Genomic DNA, 20,584 nt, shown 5'->3' with positions numbered 1-20,584 from the left:
AGCGTTCTCGGCTTCTGGACCTGTTGTAAGAATATCATTCTTCTTTAAATGTCGGGCGAAGTTCTCTCGATCGCTCGTCTGCTGTTACGCATCGAATCGACACTGGTGCCCATGCACCGTTACGGCAACGTTCATAATGCGTACCGCCTGCTGAACGTCGGATAATTATAGAGCAGGTTGACGATATACTCCGACGCGACGTTATTCGGCGCTCGGACAATCCATGGGTGTGTTCTGTTGTTCTTGTTGCGAAGAAAGACGGTTCTGTGCGGTTCTGTGTGCACTACAGACAGCTCAATAAGATTACTCGCAAGGATGTTTTACACAGCCGCGAGTCAATGACGTGATTGATAGTCTTCACGGAGCCGAGTTTTTTTCTTCTCTCGATCTGTGCTCGGGGTACTGGCAAGTACCCATGACTGACGACGCTCGACCGAAGACCGCCTTCGTCACACTCGTCGCTTCGTCATACAAGTCAGGTCTGTGTAATGCATCTGCGACCTTTGAGCGCATGATGGACACTGTTCTGCGCAACTCGAAACGGCACACGTGATTGTGTTGCTGCGACTATGTCGTTCTTTTCACACCGGATTTTTCCAGGCATCTCCAACGTATGAAAGAAGTTTTCGCACGTGTGAGCATTGCCGGCTTGCAACTAAATCTGAAGAAGTGCTGCTTTGCAGCACGGCACCTCACCACACTAGGGTACGTCATCTCCAAGGACGACATTCTTCGTGACCCAGCCAAGCTTCGGGTCGTGGCTGAGTTCCCCAAACCTGCGTCCGTCGCAGTTTTGTGGGCCTGTGCTCATACTTTCGACGATTCATACGAAACTTTGTCACGATCATATCACCACTGAAGAAGCTACTTGAAAGTAATGGGCCCCTCAATTCGTGGTCGTCCGAGTGCGACGACGCATTCGCAAACCTCCGCCGTTTTTGACGTCTGTGCCCAATCTACGCCACTAGGACCCTACGGACCCAACGGAGGGGCACACTGACGCCAGCAGTGTAGGCGTCGGCGCTGTCATGGCGCAGCGCAAACCTGCATTCTCTGAAAATGTCGTGGCATATGCAAGCCGTACGCTCACAAAAGCCGAGAAAAACTGCACCATCACGGAAAAAGAGTGCCTGGCGATTGTCTGGGCCCTTACAAACTTTCGACCTTATGTGTATGGTCACCCATTTGATGTCGTCACCAACAATCATGCACTATGCTGGCTGTCATTCTCAAGAGGTCCTTCAGCCCGTCTCGCACGTCGGGATATTCACTTGAAAAACTACGACATCCGTGTGCTGTACCGCAACGGACACCAGCATGCTGACGCCGACGCCCTCTCACGCTCCCCTCTGCCTGATGACGACGTGCCCTGCTCAGCATCCTCAATTGCTGTTTCTGCCATCGTTGTTGACATTATCGTTACTGAAGAGCGAAAAAATAATTGGATCGCCCTTCTGATCAACTTGATTTTTGATCCGTCCACAACATCATCCATGCTCGCCTTGCATCGTAGAGCTCACCATATCGCCATCCATGACGGTCTCCTACACCGACGCAATGACGACGCCGATGGCTGGAAGTGGTTACTCGTGATACCCGCAGTATGCGATCGGAGATATGTGAATATTTCCATTCCGATCCGCAATGCATGGCGTTACGTTGCCCTGACCATCCGTTCGGGTGCGTATATGTCAATTTGTATGGACCACTTCCTCTGACGTCGGGTGGTAACCACTGGGCCTTTGTCCCCGTAGACCATTTAACGCAATACGCCAGAACTGCCACTCTCCCTGCGGCTACTGCACGCGATATTGCGTCCTTTTTGCTGCATCGTTTCATACTGCGCCATGGTGCACCCCAAAAGCTTCTCAGCGATCGATGCCGTGTGTTCTTGTTGGAAATAGTCGAAGTCATTCTCACGCAGTGCCATTCTGTCCACCGCGAAACCGTTGCTTATCATCCACAGACGATTGGCCTCGTCCAATGCTTTAACCGCACCCTAGGCGACATGCTTTCAATTTGCGTCGGTGCGTTGCTGCCAACCACATGAATTGGGATACCATACTGCCCTTCGTCACATGCACCTACAAGACCGCCTTCAGAGCACGACCAGTTTTTCACCTTTCTTCTTGCTGAATGGAAGGCACCCGTCACCCACCATCGACATGATACTCCCGTACGCGCCGTATACATCTGAGTGTTCACGCATTTCTGAGGCAGCCAGGCTTCCTCAAGAGTGTCGCGAGCTTGGCAAGGCATTTATGACGCAGGAGCAAGGGTGGCAGAAAAGTATTCGTGATGGCTCCGCCACTTCTGAGCCCACGTTTCTTTCTGGTGGGCTGTATGGCTTTCGATCCCGACCTCTGTAGCTGGCCTCCCTTTCAAACTACTCCCAAAATACGAAAGCCCATACTGCGTCATCAAGCGCACATGTCCGGTCAACTGTCTTATTGAACCCGTCGAACAATCTTCGGACATGCGCGGTCGAGGGCGCGACATTGTCAACGTAGAGCGCCTGAAGGCTTACTCTGACCCGCTAATAGTGACAAGCTGTTAAATCGCCAGGCGGCTCCCTCTTCGACCCCGCGGTAATTATAGCGAAGCCACCGAACTTTGAAATGGGTCGAATTCTCCAGTGCGTTCTAGTGGGTCTACACAGAGAGAACGCTACTCACGCTCTGAGTAAGTGCTTGGTCCTGACTGTCGCCACAGTGCAATAACTTTCCCATTATAACTTTTTATCCATCTTTCTTTCTTCAAATGTAGTTATTTAAACAGGTCTAATAAATAATATTTTAGAAAACAAAAAAGCCTGTCTAACTCTGGGCAGTCATCTAGATCAATGAGGACACCACCACTCGATCTGTGAACCCCTGTCCGAAAAACTCAAAGTAGTAACTGATAGAGGTGTGGTTATATAGTTCGTCGAACATTCTTTAGGCGATGTCAACGCTTCAACAGTCATGTGGATAAAGACGTCATGTGAAGCTTCCGAAACAAGGTGTTGCAGCCAGAGAAAGTCTTATAGCTGCAGTGAAGAAGCCGATGCTACAGTCAAGCATAGCTGTAAGACTACGGACCACGGACCTTATACACGAAAATCGACAGCCACACAGCAGTTCCCGAGCTCCGATTGTCGTGAAATGAGTAGAAGTTTTCGCTGTCAAGTGAAAGACAATGAACACTGTATGGGGAGACTCTCAGTTCCCAACCACTGGAGGACATTGACTTGAATCTGAATGGCGAAGTTGTTCTCAGTGACGGGGGATTTACCTCGAGACGTTCTTTACCATATATGATCACAAGACGTAATCAACTTCATGCTCCAATATGGAGCACTCAACAGTGAAAGCCACTGCCCGCACGTCGAGCATAGCACCAGATGATACTTTCGATCACTGTTAACTTAATGTACTTCAAAATATACTCGGCATCCCGCACCGCTCAACTATCATCTTTTGAGCAAAAATAGCTGTTGGACTAAATAAAGTGCATAACCATCCAATCCATCGGCTCCAAAATATTGATACAAGCCATGATTACCAACAAAGACAGAACCTTAAAGGCAACGAAGATGACGATTCAACAAAAGCACGTGTTGTTGCCGCTCCGCCATCTTGGCTCAAGGACACTGTGTATTCCGTGCATAATCTCTAAATATATTTCCACCTTCTGCCTACTCTCACCTTGTGACATTTTGGTAGTGGTGTGGAGTAACCAGACGGCATAACGGAGCTACGCCGCGACCGACTCTTGGTTTCGTCCGCGATGCCACAAGAGGGTCTGGCTCCAGCTTCCGCAGCGGCAACTGCAGCAACTACAGTTGTTCTGCCCCAGCTGAAAGACACTGGCATGTTCTGCGAGACCGACAACGTCGACATTGAAGAACGGTTGCCACTGTACGAGCGAACAAGCAGGAATTATTGCTGTGACGAAACACTCATGCTGGCGAACATCCTATTCTACCTGAAAGAAGAGCCAAAGTGTGGTCTGAGAACCACGAAGCGGCCATTGGCAGCTGGAATGCGTGCAAAGAAAAGATGCTTGCACTGTTCGGCAAATTGACTGGCAGGAAGACAGCGGCCAAGAAGGAGCTGGAATCTCGCGCTCAAACGTAATCAAAGTCGTACCTGTTTTACTGTGGTGAAAACATTGTCCTGGAGAGTGTGCGACGTGCTTTGACGTAGAAGATCGGTGTGCGGGGCCGATTTACTTGTGATCGGTGTGTGGGGCGGATTTAGCACATGAAGTGCGCGGTAATCACAATCATGGTGATAGTAGGGAAACAATTAAGCTTCCCTATGAGCTTGCTCGTGCGCGGACCTCGTGGCAAGCTCCCGAGTGACGATGACAGCTCGGCTAACGGCAGAGGGAAGAGCGGAAGAAGTTCACGCCATGCCCCGACTGCCAGTTCTGACACTCCGTGTCCAGGCCCCGTCTCGGCGTCGAAGTCCTTGGGTGCGTTCTGGACAGGTCATCGCCCCACCTCACCCCGGGCTTGTCTGCAGCGATGTTCTTCACGGCCAGCTGCTGTTCTGGTCTCATAGCGAGATGCTGTCCATGGTCTGTTTGCAACAGCCGTCGATACGCTGTTGTTGGTATGAGTACAGGCAAGTCCAGGTGTTGACCACCGTACTGTGATGCCCCTGGTGCTTATCTTCTAGGCCGGGCCACGCCTCGGTACGCACTCCGCAAGCACGAGGAGGCACAGTGCCTCCTGACGACGGGAGAGCTCCAGGCCGACCGCAACGTTCACATTTCAAGAGTACAACATGAGTGGACGAACTAAATCAATAACTCCTCTTCCACGTAAGACCATGAGCGCGTGTACATTTGTGTGAGTTTATGTGTTGTGTATTCCCATGTCCGTCTTCCTGTATATAAAAGTATCTCGTTGTTCTCGAGCATCCTCTGTTCTCGTCTGGCTAACCTGCGCCCACATGTCCCACACTTACGTACAGTACGTGCTCGCCCTTTGCTGCAAAGCAGACGACGGCATGAAGTCCGAGAAGGTAGCGCACATATTAAAAGGCGTTGCCCATGACGCATTTAATTTGCTAATTTTCCAAAACTGTGACAGAGTAGATGTTGTTGTCTGGGAGTGCTAGCGTTTTGAGGCTGCCAAAAGCTGACGTATTTTCCGTCAGTTCGCTCAACTTCCTAACACCGCAGCGCCATGGTCATGTGAAGACATGCCTGGGCCCCAGGCATTGCTGACTGCAGAGCACGTGACGAAGATCATCCGTCGAGAACTCAAAGCTATGTCTCTCGTTCCAACTTTCTCTCGTGCCTGTGAGTGCAGCTCCCAAATGGTGCCTTTAGTGCATGTCATCGTTCGGCAAGAACGTTGGCCTGGAATGTTTGTGCACCGCCACCCCCTCCTGACCAACTGACCGTCGTCCGCCCGTTTCCACGCGCAAGACCAGAGGTTCTCAGCGCGCTCTCGCAATTCCGCCGAGTGGAGGACTGATAATGACCGGCCCATTTGCTTTAACTGCCACAGTATAGGTCACGTGGCCCGCTATTTTAATATCAGGTGGTATTGGCGTCAGCCTTCCTATGATTTGAACCATCGCGCAGAGGCAGATGATGGCCACTTCAGAACTCGCGACGAGTCGTTTCGGCCAGCCGATGGTGCCGGTTCGTCGATGGTGTATTGTCGGTCACCATCCCCTCACAGCCACCAGTCCCGCTCAGCGTTGTCTCGCCTACCATCGTCGCGCTCACCCCGATTTCGCCATCCACCTTCGCCGACTACACACCTGGCTCGGGAAAACTAGACGATTCGGCTCCCAGAGGTGATGCTGCATTGATGATTCGCCAGCCAAATCATCTGACTATGCACTCTAAGGCAAAATTACCCGAAAACGGAGTAACGGAACCCAATCGCGCGCGCGATGAACAGAAAGACCATTGAGGAGCAACCACAGAGGGAAGCGTGCCGCGTGCAAACCACTTAGTCTCCAAACACGCTCCAAAAGAATGGACCGCCCGGGAAATGCAGGCAGTGCGAAAGCGTTGCCAAGGTCACTAGCCGTCCTGCTTCTCTCCTGGCTCAGTCTTTCGCCGTATTTTGCTGGCGACGGTTTGCGTTGGGTCGCGCTCGGATTGCTCACCCACGGCCACCTGGATTCGACAATCTAGGAATTACGACGTGCTGCTTGTGTGTACGCTTGGATGAGCGTGGGCTGCTGCTGTTACGTTTCGCTGCACCCATGAAGTCTGGGGCAAGTCTCGACACGTCACCATGCCACGCTGTATATCTCTGGCGTCAAGATAGTCACGACCAACACACGACAGCAACAGTTGGGAAGGCCAAAGTGGCAGCCGACAATACCGCAGCCTATCGAATATATATACTTCGGTCCAATTCAGGGCAGAAATCAGCGGTGGATTCTTTCGCAAGTAGGTTATCATTCTTTATTCTACTCTACTTGTCGTGTGTGCAATACGAATTTTGCTTGCCGGCAACGGGCTCGGTCGTGTTTTATATTACACGCACGAAATGCACCGCGAAGGTCAGCTTGGGCATCTGCAGTTCGTCTGTGGTTTGAGACCACCTGGAAATTGGCCGCCATTGCCATCGGCCTCCCGTACGCTCGCTCATCGAGTGCTCGCCTGTCTTCGCCCCCACGAAGAGCTCCCGGCTGACGATATTGGGCTGAGACCTCGTCGCTGTGTTGGGAGTCGTCCAAAACACGTTGCGAGTTGTCGGTACGAGCTTGGTTGTAGTATGTCGCGCGATGTAAGTGCACCAGCACGGGCTGGCGGGGCTTTCACTACCATCGAAACTCAGTGAAAATCGGTCGCCATTACAGTTGGCTTTCCCGTCAGTCGGTCGCAAGCAGCTCGGCCCCGTCCGACAGCCGCGGTGGCGGACTCGTGTTTGCGCACTGCACTTGCTCGAGTTTGTGAGAAAAGGCCGCATTACCGTCGATTTCTTCGGTGCTAGCTCCAAACCTGCTCGGTGCTGTTCGTGGCGGCGGCCAAGCGTGCGCTCGCTCTGCTGTTCGAAGTTCGCTGGCAGCAGACACTCCGCGTGCAATGCCGTGTTTGGTCTCCCGTTCGCCTGCTCGAGCTGAACGACGTCGCTCGCTTAGGACTCGCCGACTTGTTGGTGGCACGGTGGTTCGCATAGTTGTGGCTGCGGCCACTGCACCTAAGCTGTTGCGCTACGGGTATTGAAATGAGTCTTTGACAATATGTGACATCACGGTGAATTCATTAGCATGTCATATCTCACGTATGTTTTTATTTCATCTTGCACGTATTTCTCATATGCATTCGTATTCATCCTCTGCCATGTGTGACTCACTATTTTACGTACTTATTGTGCAGCCGTGGGCACATAACGTGCTGAAGGCTGTGTGCGCCGGCGTCTGCGATGCCTGTCATCCATATCTTTCGTTAGAGCAGCTTCAGACAGTGTGCGAGATGTAAAGGTAAAGTTATTTGTGCGTCATATTTTACAGGCATGTTTTTATATTAACTTGCACGTACTTGTCATATACTTGCATCTTCATCTTCTGTCACGAGTGCCTATTTTTACTACCTTATTGTACGTACAGCCGTGGGAACAAAACAGGCAGAAGGCGGCGTGCGCTGACGTCTGCAATGACTGTCATCGCTTTCGTCGGAGGAACTCCACAAGGAGTGAACAAACTGTGACAAGACTGGACTTGTACACTTCACCATGAATTCACTTGAAACAATGAGGAAACTTCATGTGTATGTATAAAAATGAAAGATTTCGATGTCTCACTTTTGTCTTTCGTTGTTGCCGTGACTGCGAAAGCCGTTTCACATAGGTAGCTAACTACTTTTTCGCAAGTTCGTTTCTGCGCCATTTGTTGCTTACTGCGCAGAACAACAGGCGAGAAAAGTATTAGGCCTGGCAGAAAATAAACGAAAAAACAATGTTTGAACTGGGGATAAAAAGTTCATCCGATAGGAGTATTGGAGTGGATCAACCGTTCGGCCGGCAAGTGCAACTGTGAGGGTTAACGGTTGCCCGGCAAAGTGTAAGTGTGGGGATTAACAATTGCCATATATAAGGTGCAAATCTGAGGACTGAATGTTAGTCCCTTGAGCTCGTTCGTGGGGACTAACAGTTAGACCCGGTGCTGTTAGTCTTTAAAGAGATTAATGGTTGTGGCAGCCCCACTAGTCCCCAAAAGGACAAACCACGCACCCTTTTAACACCATTTTGCCAACATGACGAAACCTCAAGGACACTAAAGTATACGATACACTTGTTGTTGCCCTTGTAAACACAGGGTCCCACATTTCGGTGATGAACTCGGAGTTTCGCCGCGGCCTTAAAAAAGTTTTAACATCGCCCACAGTGCCGCTCATGCAAGTCGCCGACGGTTGAACATTTCCTGTGCTTAAGATGTGCGCCGCATGTGTTAGTGTTGTTGACTGCTTCATAACTGTAATTTTTGCCGTGCTCGAGAAGTGCTCTCATGAACTCATCTTGGGCATGGACTTTCTTGCCACACTCTCTGCCTTAATTGACTGTGGAACAGGCTTACTTCAGCCTGACCTACTTTATTGCTATGACACTTCAACTGCACCTCAACGACGCTTGTGTTTTGTCGAGTAAATTCGCCCAGCGCCCCAAGCCATTGCCTATGTAACCATGAGTTTTTTTCCTCCTGTACTTGACGGTGATTATGTGCTGGCACCAATTTCGAACGTGTTATTGGACAGAAAGGTTGCCCTTCCTCATGCTCTTTTAACAATTACGAATAATGTAGCATCGCTATTGATACTGCACTTAAGCTGGTGCGCTAGACTTGTTGCAGTTGGCATGACTCTAGCCAATGTCTATTCTATCAGTGAACATTCTGTTTCTGCATTTATTGCAGACGCTCCTTTGCCCACTGCTGCATCCTCATCACAGAGCCCCATCGATGCCGACTTTGACAAGATGATCGCGTTCCAGCACAAGCAGCCGATCTCTGGCGTTTCTTGGCATCCTTCAGGGACATCTTCGACTATGGCGACAGCCCTTTAGGTAAGACGTCATTTGTTACTCACAAGGTCAACACTGGAGACGCCAGCCCAATCCAACCACGTCCTTGTTGCGTGTCACATGCAGAGCGACAACTCATCCAGCGTAAAGTTGACAGAATGCTCAGAAAAGACCTCATTGAAGCACTTTGCAGTTCAAGGGCCTCACCAGTCGTTCTAGTAAAAAATAAGAATGGCAGCTGGCGCTTCTGCGTCGACTACCGTCACTTAAACAAGGTCACGCGCAAGGACGTCTACCCTATGCCACAGATTGACGATGCCCTCGACGGCCTGAACGGGTCTGCCTACTTCTCCTCTATCGAACTGCGTCCTGCATACTGGCACATTTCCGCCGACTAATTAGACCGTAAAAATACTGCATTTCTTACACTGGATAGGCTTTTACACTTTAAGGTAATGCCTTTAAGCCTTTGAGAGAATGATTGACTCTCTTCTACGGGGTTACAAATGGTCAACGTGGCTTTGTTATTTCGGTGACGTCATTGCATTCACGCCGTCATTCAAAAGTAACCTTAGCCATCTTATAGCTCCTCTGGACGTTTTCAGAAGGGCAGGCCTGCAGCTCAACTTCTCCAAATGCCGTTTTGGCCACCGAATGATCAATGTGCTATGCCATCTTGTCAGTGCTCAAGGCGTGCAACCCGATCCCCACAAAGTTCACGTCTTCAAAGATTTGCCCACACCACGTTCCACGAAAGATGTACGAAGCTTTGTAAGCTAGCTCTGTTAATTCCTATTTCCGGCGTTTCGTCCACAAATTCTCCGACATTGCCCATCCATCGACACAGCTACTGATGAAGGATACACCGTTTTCTTGGGGTCCTCAGCAAGCCAAATTATTTCGCCGACTTACTCCGTTGCTCACTTCCCCACCCATCTTGGGTCATTTCGACCTTTCAGCGCCCACTGATGTTTGCACCGACACCAGCGGACACGGTATTGGCACTGTCCTCGCCCAGTGGCAACAAGGTGAAAATCATGTAATTTCCTACGCAAGTCGCCTCCTCTCTTCACCCTAGCGAAGCTTTCCGTCACTGAGCGCGAGTGCCTCGCTCTTGTATAGGCAGCTGGGAAATTCCGACATTACTTGTTCGGCTGCCATTTTTCGGCCATCCCGGATCACCACGCCCTTTGCTGGTTGTCCTACCTCAAAAGTCCTTCTCGACGCCTGGGTCATCGGGCTTTAAAGCTACGGGAACATAGCTTTGACGTGACCCACAAGTCCGGCTGGATGCACCAGGATGCCGACTGTCTATCTCACCATCCAATGAATCCCCCTGACCTGTCAGCGCATGATTCCAATGCCTGTGTCTTCGCCATTTCTCATAAAATGGACATCCGTAGCGAACAACTCAGCGATGCCAATTTCCGGTCTATCATACGCCGTCTAGCTTCTAACAAATCGGATCTTTCCGTACGCTTGTTCATGCTTCTTGACAGAATTCTCTATCGGCGCAACACAAGCACCGAAGGCCCAGAACTTCTTCTGGTAGTTCCTGCAACGCTCCGTTCTACTGTGCTCGAACAACTTCATGATGCCCCAACCACTGGGCATCTCAGAGCAGCCCGCACGTATCACCGCATACGGCGTCGATTCTTCTGGCCCGGCTTTCACCGCCGTGCGCGCCAATACGTTGCATCTTGTGAGTCCTGCCAGCGCCACAAGCATCCTTCCTTGGCACCGCTGGGCCCACTTCAGCCTATCGGCATTCCAACAGACCTGTTCTGCAATAGCGCGTCGACCTCAATCTCATTAGACCAGTTTCAAGGTCTCTGAGTGGGAATAAGTGGGTAGTGGTGGCTACACACTACGCGACATGGTTCGCCATCACGCGAGCGCTACCAACAAGCTGTGCTACTGATGTCTCGTACTTTCTCCTTCACGACGTTATTCTCCACCATGGAGCACCGCGTCAACTTCTGACCGACCGTGGTCGTTCGTATCTCTCTAACGTCGTGGAAGACATTGTTCGCCCGTGTTCCACCCGTCATAAGCTCACCACTGCCTACCACCCGCAAACAAATGGACTCATCAAGCACCTCAACCACACGCTGACGACAATGCTATGTACGTCTCCGTAGATCATCGTGATTGGGATGCCACTTCGCTTTACGGGACGTTTGTCTACAACTCGTCACGCCACGACACCGCTGGCTTTTCTCCCTTCTGTTTCTTGTATGACCATCATCCCACTTTGCCTTCTGACACTAATGTGCCGTCGCACACTAACACTCCTACCGAGTACGCTCGTGATGCAACTACTCGAGCTCGAGGGCCCGCCAGATTGCCCGGAATCACCTTTCTGCTTCGCAGCTCTCTCAAAAAGATCGCTACGTCAGCCGGTACAGAGCTGTCTCTTAATCCCCATGATCATTGGTCTTGCTCTGGACTACCTCCCGTCACATTGATCTGTCCTCGAAGTTCTTCGCTCGCTACAACGGGCCTTAGAAAGTCTTGCGCTAACTGACCGACGTCACCTATTAGATCGTTCCTTTCGTCACTTCAACCCATTGTCTTTGCCATCCACTGAAATTGTACACGTCTCCCGACTTAAGCCGTACTTCTCTGTGCAGGATCACACGCTTTCTTAAGCGCCGAGATGGTGCTTTCCCAATGACGGCTATTTCATACAAGCCATGATTAACATCAAGGAATGGACCATAAAGGCGATGAAGATAACAATTGAACAAAAGTTCGTGCTGTTGTTGCCACTACGCCATCTTGGCTCGAGGACACTGTGTACTCCGTGCACAATCTGTAAAATATATTTCTACTTACTACCTATTTCCACCCCGTGACAATAATTACAAAGCATCTGCTCTTCGGCAGTGAAATTTCCGTCCTTTCCGTTGACGATGAAATAAGCTACAAGTAAAAATGCTACATCAGAGGCACGATGATCCGCTACATTGATGGCATCTGCACAGACGACCGATTTCACTAAACACCCTGTCGCTGTGTGTTAGAACATTTCCACATATAAGCAAGAGCAGTTTAAAGGCTTGCTTACGTAATAGAAATATATTCGGTCGTCTTCAAGCATCCGCAAAGCACTGAAGTTCTTGCGCATTGCTCACTTTATAATAGTAATTGCCACGGTTTTATGTCCCAAAACCATCATCAGATTCTAAAGGACGTCCTAGCGGAAAGATAAGAAAATATCAACCACCAAGGTTCCTTAAAATTGAAGTTCACAAGCCTCAAGCATTTCACTCACATCGAATGCGGCCGCTGCAGACGGTTCAGTTGTAAGTGAAACAGAACCTTTTTACTGCGTGAGAGCCTGCCATGAGTTTCGGCACAAGAACGGAGGCTATAGAACAAAGCGTCGAAAACATATTACGTGACATCCAGTGATAGTAGAGCCACGCATTATTACGTCTGCTGACGTCACTCCTCTCCCCTTGATCGCGACTTTTCACAAGGTCTTTTTCGACAGCGTCTTCAAGCGCCGACGCGGCACTGGACTGGCTCGCAAAATGCGGTTATGGCTTGAGCATTAATTTCTATTTCAATTTATTTTTTTATTTACATACCCTAAGGACCCGGGAGGGCATTACATAGGGGGAGGGGACTAGGGAGATTTTCAACATGTGTAAGATACATTAAATGATCAGAAGCATTATTATATAAAGCCTAAATGAAAAAAAAAGAGTACACACAACAGTGGTGATAAGGATTATCAAAAACTTATATATAAACTCTGCAGAAGAAAAGGTACGTTAATAAAAATACAATAGGCTCCAGGTAACAAGAGTAGGCGTGAATAATGCACACAAAAATATTCAAGTGATTCGCATGAACAACACTACCGCATAACTACATTAATCGATTGGAACTTCTAAAACATTTTTACCGCTTTCAGAAAGGATGATTATTCTGTTAGAGTGGCTACATCAGCTGGCAAGGAATTCCAGTTGGTTATTGACAGGGCTAAGGGCGACTTTTGGTATTTTTTTGTTCTCGGGAAGATGGGATTAACTTTGTTAGGGTGATCAACACGGGCCTAAATGTGTGATGGCGGGAAAATATGCTTGCGCGCAAACTCGGAGTTGCTGTGGAAGAGTGCGTGAAAATTAGATAGCCTTGCAAGTTTACGGCGCGTGGCAAGAAAGGGCAGATTAAGCAATTTCAGTATGGAACTCACGTTTTTATACGGTGAGTATGACAACGTTATGAAGCGCGCAGCTTTGTTTTGAATTGATTCAACCAGGTAAGTTAAATTTTTATTGTGAGGGTGCCATATTATTGAATCATACTCCAGTGATGGTCTTATCAGGGAAACGTATGAATGCAGTCTGGTTTCTTTGTTGGCAAGGTATAATCGCCGATTGAGAATGCCAAGTTTTTTTATTGCTTTAGTAGTGATATGTTCAATGTGAGTGGTCCAGTTTAGATTGGCTGTGAAAAATACGCCTAGATATTTAAAAGATTGTACTGAATCAATTCGAATGTCATTTATGGTGTATGACGTATGCAAAGGGATTAGAGCAGAACTTAATTCCAAGTGCTTCGTTTTCCCTATAATAATTTCCATCTGCCACGTGTCGCACCACTCAGCCAGCCTATCGAGGTCAGATTGTAAAATGGTATTATCGGTAGGGCAAGTTATTTCTTTGTAAATTACACAGTCGTCTGCAAATAGCCGAATTTGCGAACTTATGTTACATGCTCTCTCATTAATGTATATTAAGAACAAAAGAGAACCAAGGACCGAGTCTTGGGGTTGTTTTCAATCTCAGCGTGTGGTCAGGTACTTTCATCTTAGTCCTTTCGTCTTAGACCTTCAGTTCATAGTGTATTCTCTATTTCATGACTGAGAAAAATTGCACTACAATTGCTGCGGAAAAAAGTTAGAGAGGAGACAAAAAAAGTGGACAGTACAAACGCAACTAGTTAGCGCTTGTACTGTCCAGTTTTTTTTTGTCTCCTCCCAAACTTCGTTTCCCGCATCAATTGTAGCGCAATTTTTTTCAGTCATAAAAAACCTACTAGCCCAACACCTCACATTGCTAACCTCAAATTCTTGACCATTGCAAGATTAGCCGACCCTTTTAACTGCTGCACAGAAAGCAGGAAATAATATTATTAATAATAATAATAATAATAATAATAATAATAATAATAATAATAATAATAATAATAATAATAATAATAATAATAGTTACGGTTTCACGTACCAAAAGCACAGTTTCACTACGAGAGACGCCGTAAAGAAGGGCTCAGCAAATTTCGACCTCCCGGGGTTCTTCAACATGCACCTAAGCATTTTCGTCTCCAATGAAAATGCAGCCGCTGTGGCCGGGATTCAATTGCGCGAATTGCGAATCAGCAGCCGATTACCTTAACCACAAGACCATCATGGCAGGCGCTAATCATAATACCACATAGAGTTTTACAGTCCCAAAACAAATATGGGTGATTCCACGAGAGATCGACACGGGTTCAAAAGTTGATATTTTAGATTTCATTCAGTATTTTATATCTCGCGCACCTCTCACCAGGTTGCCCAAAAGTGAACTTCGTTTTATGATTAACAGCATAACTTACGAGAAAAAAAAAATATCAAACTTCACCAACACGGAGGCATCAATTTCGTCACCTGTCATTTTCGAAAATTGCAGAGGCTATAAAAAGACAAGTATTTTTGTTTGAAGGAAGATATTTGTTACCTGAATGGCCGATCTAATGAAGAATGAATTCATGCGGTTTCGAGTTTGTAGACGTTAAGAAAATAGCTTTTAAAAATGTCTGATTTTGCGACAGTTTAAAATAAGTTAAGAAATCCCCTTTTTTTTCTCCTAAAGTAATGCAAGCAGCGTTTTCAAACTTGACACGTTTTAAGTATATAGTGTGTTCATTAGGTATATAAGTTATTGCTGTCGTAGGGCAAATGTTAATTTTGATATATTGCCTCAAATTTCTCATACTGGCAAATGTGTGCTCAACTGAAATTTGAATAATACAAAAAACCCCATCTTCGATTTTTCTTCAAATCTCGTAAACAAACAACCGAAGGCCATCATACAGTACTATAAAAAACATGTTGCATTATTTTGTTTTTAGCGACAATATTCGTGGTACAAATCAGAGCTTTTCGAGAATGGGCTGATAAGTTGAAAAATCTAGAAATTGGAACGGAAAAGCGGCAATAAGCTTCAAACGCGAGTAAACGTGACCGCATTTGGTGAAGAAAGGCTGTTTTAGCAGATAGGAGTACCTGTTTTTGACACGATATTCTACAGTATCTGAATTCACTCTTATACGTAGAGCACAGAGACTTCTAATATGCGGTGCCACTCCATTACTGACACACAGATGGAGCTGCTGTGACGGCCATGTGTTTGCAACACGTTGGGTAAGAGAATTGAATGTTGAATGAGTTCATAAAGAATTCATAACAATTTTTTATCATTTGGGGCACGAATACTGCCGCATTAGACTGAAGATCACGCTTTAGTGCAAATTGCCATCCGTCGTCGGCTCTACAAATAAATTGCTGTGCGCCGCATCTCGGAGGCATCGCTTTAGATCATATGGTTCAAAGTAGGGACAAAGATTACGCCTCCCGTAATTTTATCGACAAAAACATTGTGAAATTCATTTTCACATACTATACTTGTTTTGCATTCCAACTGTGGATACTTGTGCGCAAGTATATCAATATCAGTATCAATATAGTTGTCTACACGGCTGAATGACAAATGGAGATCGCGAAAAAGGGCAGATATAGGCAAAAAACGCACCCATTGCGACGCTCCACGAGTAAAAATGTATGATACCGAGCATTTCAGGCTGCTGGTTAAGCGGTCACTTACAGCTTGATTCAAGACAACACTGAGGTCAATAACTAGAACACTCGCACTGTTATTCCTTGTCTGTTCAAAATAACATGACATTTCCATGCCACAATAAAGACAGGGCATCAAATTTGATGACCTTTTTTCTAAAGAGAGAGCACAATAAACAATAGGACAAGTTGAGCGAAGCAGGCCATTCTGTGCTTGAGCCCTTTGCCGCTTTCGACAACCTCGGTCACATTTGCGCCACAGCAGCAGGAGAAGTGACGATCACGAAGCATAATGTTTTTGAGAAACGGAGTAGTCGGTGTTACCTGCAACCGGATCACGTCAGAAAGACGATAAATTGTTTCAAGTCATTGTTGTCCATTGAGCCGATGGATGAGTATTCAGTTGCCAAAAAGACGTGGCAGGCATCATGTGCGTGGCACTCACAGTTAGTTACAGTTGGTTCATAAATAACGTTGTGAAATTGGTAAGATATTTATTTGCCAACACTCGTTGAAAATGATAAATATATAAAGAACATCGTTAGTGGTACGTGTTACGTGAATTGAGGAAGACAAAAAAACCAAAGCCGGCTTAATATTGCACTGCATGTAGATTAGAAACATCAAAATGAATATAACAACAACGTCATCGCACTGCCACATAATACTCAGTCCATGCGGGCAACCATTCTAATTAAGAAAAGCGGCACAAGGCTGTTCGATATGGCGAGCCTGAAGGCAGCGCGAAGCTGGGCGGCCATACCTGTTGCCTTTGGCTCTCAACTCGTCTCTGTGTTTTTTGCCTTCATTTGTCTATTTCTGCTCATCATCTCCACACACATTAATTCATTAGTCTTGCTCCTTGAACCTTCCTCTTTCTTCCTTTTCTCTTTCTTAATTTCTCGCTTCTTTTTCTATCTATTTCTGTCAATGTATTTCTCCTTTTTCTTTCTATGCGGTGTTTTTCCTCACTTTCCTTCTTGCGGCGAAAATGCTTTAGGCCCGTGTTTTGGGTCGTTAAAACCCACATATAAATCAATCAACCACATTCCTTCTTCTCACCCTCACTTTCTTTTTTCAGAACATTAACATAATATACTGCCCCGCCACGGTGGTCTAGTGGCTAAGGTACTCGGCTGCTGACCCGCAGGTCGCGGGATCAAATCCCGGCTGTGGCGGCTGAATTTCCGATGGAGGCGGAAATGTTGTAGGCCCGTGTACTCAGATTTGGGGGCACGTTAAAGAACCTCAGGTGGTCAAAATTTCCGGAGCCCTCCACTACGGCGTCTCTCATAATCAAATGGTGGTTTTGGGACGTTAAACCCCACAAGTCAATCAATCAATAAACATATTATACTGTACAAGGCTATGACTGAAGGAAAGAATTGGAAACTTAAGGGCTTGTGTGTCTTTTTTAAACACGATATCAATGAGAACTAATGAACAATGATGGCAAAGAAAGCATGGAGGATGTTATCAGTAGTAATTGCCATGTAAATGTGAACGTAGAAAAGTGGACGAAAAGCGAACTTGCCGCTGGCAAGAACCGAACATGCAACCTTCGAATAACGCGTACAGAAGCGTTCATCCCACCGTCCGCTTTATGTATCATGTACCATTAAACGTGAAAGTCTATCTGGGTGCGTTAGTCAGCACCACTAGTAGCTAAGTCGGCGAGTGTTTTCGGGGCGAAGCACTTTCTAAGCTTGTCCGTTTCCCTACACAACACATACGAGGTACCCACTGTACGCCCTCTGTAACTTTTATGAAGTAGAAAATCATCCCCTATGCTATTGGTCATTCCGCTGATAAGCGAGCTACCATTAAACATCGAATAGATACTCTCAACGCCAAGGGAATTATGTAGGATTCTGAAAAATATTTCTAAAGGGCTTGAAAGTCGCTTCACGACTGATTACCTATACTACTCACGGCCCTCTTTTAAAAGTGAGGGCATCGTGGAGGTTACAGCTTATATATATATAAGCTGTAACCCCTCGTTACAGCTATAGATATACAGCTATATATATATATATATATAGGTTACAGCTATATATATATATATATATATATATATATATATATATATATATATATATATATATATATATATATATATATATATATATATATATATATATAGATATATATATTGTGGTACACTGCAACCCCCGTCGAGTTACAGTGCCCCCTGTCTATTTCTCCATGTACCTATAGGGATTTACATTGCCCCCGAAGTGACCAAAGCCGCCCCCGCCCCCCTACCCCCGTGGTGGGCACGCCTATGCATAGGCACCATCACTCATTGCAATAAAAGTTTGTGTGTAAATGTGTGCGTCAACAATAGTCTATTTTGAATTCAAGAACAGGAGTGTTTTAGGTGATTATTATCGCTGTTGTACATTTGTTAAAAATGCATTGTACCTGCAAGCGTTTCCAACTTCGCGTGCTAAGTATACGTTAATTTTGTGTGTTCGTGGAGATAAAATTATTTTTTCTCTTAGTTATTATGCTATATATATTTGCGTTTACTTTTTATACTGAAATGGATCACCAAATCATTTTAGTGCACCATCGTACGTCTGCGGAGCTGTAACCACGATACTTGTTCGGGCGTGCTTGCTCGCTGCGGTCGCTGGTCGGGCGCCTCGCAGCTGGTCGGTTCTGCATCGATTTTTCTCGTTTTTTGAGGTGTGCTTGCGCGCTGCGTTCGTGTTTTGTGTTCTGCCGGTGCTGCCTATTACCAAGATGAACTCTACTCGAGCGAGGACGTGTGGCGTCGCATTTTGGAACACTCGCCAGGTACGTACCACATTCCTGCGGTCTGTGCTTTGTCAACACCAAGAGCGTGATAACGACGCCATGCTACGTTTTTCGTTACATGTAGGCGATAAGTGAGGTTTTTTAACGTAGCGAACCTGTTTGTGTGTGTCGTTTCATCAGGATGAAGGCGTTTTTGTGGAAAGTCAAGCGTGGGCGAGTTTTTTCTTTCGACTCAAGCATGCTTCGGTGTGTGAAGCACATGACGCGTGCGTGCGCAGTGGGCATTCGGCGGCGGGTTTGAGCTTGTGCGAGTTGTGACGGCGTCCGCCTCAGTCGGCAGTGGTGTTGGCAGGGGGCCCTGCTCGCGATCGACCAATATTTTGGTTAAATAATTGTTGGGCGAAGATGGCGTTTGTTAGCTGTAAGCGTTGATTACGCCTAGGGCGCATATGTTTGGATCTCTTAACTTGAGGATATTTTTTTTTTGCATGCCTGTTCATATTGTGTGCTACAGGAGTCAACGGGTTCATATGTTGTACGTCCAAAACAGTTTGAAAACAGTTTCATATGTTGTACGTCCTTTTTTTAAACTGTTATCAGAAATTTGTGCGGGTAGCCGAACATATGCCGGTGTATGCATCCACGCCGGCACGCATCTTTGAACTACCGTGTTACTCGAGTTCGCGTGCTGCATGCTGCCTCGTCTTAGATACGGCTCGCAAGGCTTGCACGTATGTACGCTTAGGCGTTTATGTAGCCCTTTTAGTCAAAACTGAGCTTACGTTATAGACCCGCAACATAGATTGCCTGATGCGTTCGGAACCCATGAATTTTGAGCCGTTCGTTAAACTTCAACTGTATTTCCGAACAAAATTTTGGTGGCTTATTGGGGCCGAATAACTGTAGCTTAACTGTGCGCGCCCTAATTTGATCAGTAGTTCATGTGGTAGAGCACATTTTATTTTATTCAGCTTGTTTTCGCTATGCTTAGCATTCATTACTTTGTGGTGGTTTATTAAATATTATATGTGCCTCGCCCAAAACTTTGTGTTCAAACTTTGCTAAGCACTTTTACTTGTACGAACAATAAGTACAGTTTAAACCACCACCTCCAATGGCATTTAATAACATATTACAAGCTTATGCCCGTCCGCTCAGAAACACACATGAAAACATTGAAAAACCACACACTGGCCACAAATAAAAGCACAATCTTTGTCACTTGTGAATAGGGCTCCTGTGTGGGGGCCAAAACGTCATGCTTTCAATTGGGATCAGCATGTTGTTTTAAATGTCTTCACATCAGAAGACAAGCTTAGGTAAATTCTATAGGCATGCGCTACATTTATAGAAGGGATTTGTGGTGTTTGGAGAAATGAATGAATTATTTAACGCTCAAAACTTGCAATAATGTTATACATCATAGTATGCATACATAAGGCATGAACATGTTACTGTGAAAATGGAAAATTGGACAGTATGTTCATCTGACAATCATGAATATAGACTGCATGTTTTTAAGCTGTTGGCATTGACGCAATTACACTTCAGAAATCAGTCTCATCAAATGTTTATTGTGTATTGCTAAATCGTGACCAATGCCTTCCAGTATTCTTGTTACTGAGATTGTTGCAGAAGCTTGCATGCTTTAGCGGGATGGTATTTAGCTCAAGATAGGTGCGTTGTATTAGCATTTCCACATTCTTTCCCATTATTTATTAGACAGCCTGTTGAGGGGTATGTTAGGGATGAGTGAGGGGCACTGCCTTTTTAGCCACCTGGAATCATTGAATTAAAAGCCGTAATTTAACAGTTGACAATAGTAAAGTAGTGAAACCAAATTTCTATGTTATTCGCATAATCGTCCTAATGTAGGCAGCCAGAAGAAAGTTACATTAGTTGTGTTCAAACTAAAATTCGTAATTTAATTTTATGTGTTACCTCCAATGGATACCTGATCAAAGCGCATACCGTCATGTACGCGCTGCCCTATA

The 20,584-nt window shown here is 46.4% G+C and overlaps 1 protein-coding gene across 2 annotated transcripts in view; it reads right to left on the bottom strand.

The window, feature by feature from the left end:
• Window positions 1-15,885, bottom strand: part of LOC119173605 (venom metalloproteinase BumaMPs1) — a 513,062-nt gene extending 497,177 nt beyond the window's left edge. For both annotated transcript variants that reach the window (XM_075896273.1, XM_075896274.1), the window contains exon 1: window positions 15,784-15,885. In XM_075896273.1, the coding sequence (XP_075752388.1) occupies window positions 15,784-15,826 (43 nt within the window). In that variant the 5' untranslated portion in view covers window positions 15,827-15,885. The remainder of the gene's footprint in view (window positions 1-15,783) is intronic.
• Window positions 15,886-20,584: the final 4,699 nt, after the last annotated feature.

The sequence above is a fragment of the Rhipicephalus microplus genome, chromosome 5, assembly GCF_043290135.1.
Source record: "Rhipicephalus microplus isolate Deutch F79 chromosome 5, USDA_Rmic, whole genome shotgun sequence".
Classification (NCBI taxonomy): Eukaryota; Metazoa; Arthropoda; class Arachnida; order Ixodida; family Ixodidae; genus Rhipicephalus; species Rhipicephalus microplus.
This window is presented reverse-complemented; position numbering and strand designations above follow the sequence as displayed.